The sequence below is a fragment of the Pterocles gutturalis genome, unplaced genomic scaffold (assembly GCF_000699245.1).
Source record: "Pterocles gutturalis isolate BGI_N339 unplaced genomic scaffold, ASM69924v1 scaffold18507, whole genome shotgun sequence".
Taxonomy (NCBI): Eukaryota; Metazoa; Chordata; class Aves; order Pterocliformes; family Pteroclidae; genus Pterocles; species Pterocles gutturalis.
The window spans coordinates 486-3,499 of NW_010113172.1; the positions used below are offsets into that span (position 1 = coordinate 486).

At 49.8% G+C, this 3,014-nt stretch overlaps 1 protein-coding gene across 1 annotated transcript in view; it reads right to left on the reverse strand.

Annotated features, from left to right (window-relative positions):
* Positions 1-3,009, reverse strand: part of LOC104462449 (zinc finger and SCAN domain-containing protein 32-like) — a gene marked incomplete at its 5' end in the record, with an annotated part of 3,424 nt that extends 415 nt beyond the window's left edge. The window contains 4 exons of the mRNA XM_010074380.1: positions 21-362; positions 534-674; positions 1,213-1,387; positions 2,800-3,009. Coding sequence (XP_010072682.1) covers positions 21-362; positions 534-674; positions 1,213-1,387; positions 2,800-3,009 — 868 coding nt within the window. The remainder of the gene's footprint in view (positions 1-20; positions 363-533; positions 675-1,212; positions 1,388-2,799) is intronic.
* Between the last annotated feature and the right edge of the window lie 5 nt (positions 3,010-3,014).

The window sequence follows — 3,014 nt, forward strand, 5'->3', positions numbered from 1 at the left end:
GCTCTTCCCGCACGCCCCACACGCGTAGGGCTTCACCCCCGTGTGGGTTCGTTGGTGGGTCTTCAAGTGAGTCAACCGCCCAAAGGTCTTCCCGCATTCGCCGCAAGGGTACGGACGGTCCTTCCCCGCGTCCCGCTTCACCCACGGCTTCTCCGGGCTTCTGGTGGCCTCCACGGGTCTGGGTGGATCTTGGGCGAGGGGCTGGGGGACGGTGGTGGGATCCCGGGGGAGATGTCGGTGGTGGGTCCCCTTCTGGGTGGGGGTCCTGGCCGTTGGGACGCCCTGGAGGGTGCTGGGTGGGTGTGGGGGGTCTTGTCGATGTAAAATGGGCACCTCCGGGTGTCTGCTCGCCGTGGTGGGACCTGCTGGGGGGCAAGGAGAAGATGGTTCATGAAGTGGTTCTCCATGGAGGACACCACCCTTCTCCTGAGACCCCCACCACCCTCCTCCAGCTCCCACCGAACCCCCAAATCCACCCATGGATGGGCCATGACGATGAAGAAGATGAGGCCACCTCAACAGAGGAACCCAACCAGTTGGGTGGCCGAGGACGGCAGCACGAGGACCCAAAGAGGAGCCCACCACGCTCCAACCATCATCCATGGAAATTCCTTTGAGGGACATTTCCAGCGTCTCCATGAAGAAGCTGATGAAGGCCACAAGATTTTGGGGCTCTTCAAGACAAACGTGGACAAGAAGAGGTCTCTATGGATGCTCATGATCTTCAAGACCTCCAACCTTCTCCAAAAAACTCAACAGACGGCGCCTTCCACCTTCCCACCCTGGAACATCTCAGATACGTCTCCCAACTCTTTCTCCTCGCTTCCGTTGGGTTTTCCAACCCAACGAGACTTTTTTTTTTTTTTTCCAACCCAAGAAAACTTGGGTTTTCCAACCCAACACGTGGTGGCACCACTGGAGGGATCTCCACCTGGATGCTTCTTCAGGTCACAGCTTTCTTCCTTTTCCTCAAAACCCCAAGAGTTTTCCCACCACTGAAAACTCTTTTTTTTTTTTAACTTTTTTCCTCTTTTTCTTTGTTGAGGAGCAACAAAAATTCCCCCAAAAAATCCCAGTAAAACCAAGGGAGGTCCAGACTGGGTCAAACCCATCAGTAGAAGACACCCCACCACCTCCAAGCCCCCAAAACCTCCTCCAGCACCGTCTTCACCTGTTTTCTTGAGGAGGATGAACGTTCCTTCACCCCATTACCTGCTTCCTCCCGGTGCCGCTCCTCTTCCTCGGCCACAAACTTCACCTTGCCCCGGGCCACCTCCTCCGAGGGGAGTTGGGGTGACTCCGATGGGGGGTTTGGTGGATCCCCCGTCACTTCAGGGTCCTCAACGTCGACCGGGACCACCTCCTCCACCTTCACGCGCACCGTCACCTGCGGGACCCCCAAAAAAAAAAAGGGCTGGTGGGGGGTTATGCCCATTTTGCGGGGTTCATGCCCATTTTTGGGGTGGTTGTGCCCATTTTTAGGGGGGCTATGCCCATTTTGGGTGGTTGTGCCCATTTTTTGGATGGTTATGCCCATTTTGGGGGGATTACACCCATCTTTGGAGGGATTATGCTCATTTTTTTGGGGTGGTTATGGCCATTTTGGGGATTTTGCCCATTTTTGAGGCATTGTGCCCATTTCTCAGATGATTATGTCAAATTTTTTTTGAGATGATGCCCATTTTTGGGGTGTTATGCCCATTTTTTGGGGTGGTTATGCCCATTTTGGGGGTTTTGCCCATTTTTGAGGGATTGTGCCCATTTCTCAGATGGTTATGTCAATTTTTTTTTGAGATGATGCCATTTTTTGGGGAGGTTATGCCCATTTTGGGGGTTTTGCCCATTTTTGAGGGATTGTGCCCATTTCTCAGATGGTTATGTCAATTTTTTTTGAGATGATGCCATTTTTTGGGGTGGTTATGCCCATTTTGGGGGTTTTGCCCATTTTTGAGGGATTGTGCCCATTTCTCAGATGGTTATGTCAATTTTTTTTTGAGATGATGCCATTTTTTGGGGAGGTTATGCCCATTTTTGTGTATTTTGCTCATTTTTGAGGCATTGTGCCCCTTTCTCAGATGATTATGTCAAATTTTTTTTTAGATGATGCCCATTTTTGGGGTGTTATGCCCATTTTTGGGGCTTTTGCTTATTTTTGAGGGATTGTGCCCATTTCTCAGATGGTTATGTCAATTTTTTTATATTATGCCCATTTTTCGGGGCGTTATGCCCATTTTGGGGGAGGTTATGCCCATTGTTGGGGGTTTTGCTTATTTTTGAGAGATTGTGCCCATTTCTCAGATGATTATGTCAAATTTTTTTTTAGATTATGCCCATTTTTGGGGTGTTATGCCCATTTTTGGGGCTTTTGCTTATTTTTGAGGGATTGTGCCCATTTCTCAGATGGTTATGTCAATTTTTTTATATTATGCCCATTTTTTGGGGTGGTTATGTCCATTTTTGGGGGTTTTGGCCATTTTTGAGAGATTGTGCCCATTTCTCAGACGGTTATGTCAATTTTTTTTGAGATGATGCCATTTTTTGGGGTGGTTATGTCCATTGTTGGGGGTTTTGCTTATTTTTGAGAGATTGTGCCAATTTCTCAGATGGTTATGTCAATTTTTTTTTGAGATTATGCCCATTTTTGGGGGAGGTTATGCCCATTTTTGGGGGGTTTGCCCATTTTTGAGGGATTGTGCCCATTTCTCAGATGGTTATGTCAAATTTTTTTTGAGATTATGCCCATTTTTGGGGTGTTATGCCCATTTTTGGGGGAGAACAGCATCCAGCCACCGTCCTCACCTGCTGCTCCCAGATCCCGTCGGGATCCCCTCGTCCCAGCTGGAAGCTCTCGGCCAAGGCGACGGCTTGGGCGCAGGATTCGGGGTGTCGGACCCAAACCCAACTCTGGATTTCCTCGGGGAGGATGCTGAGGAATTGCTCCAGCACCAGCAACTCCATGATCTGCTCCTTGCTCCTCACCTCCGGCCTCAACCATCCCTGCGACAGTTCCCGCA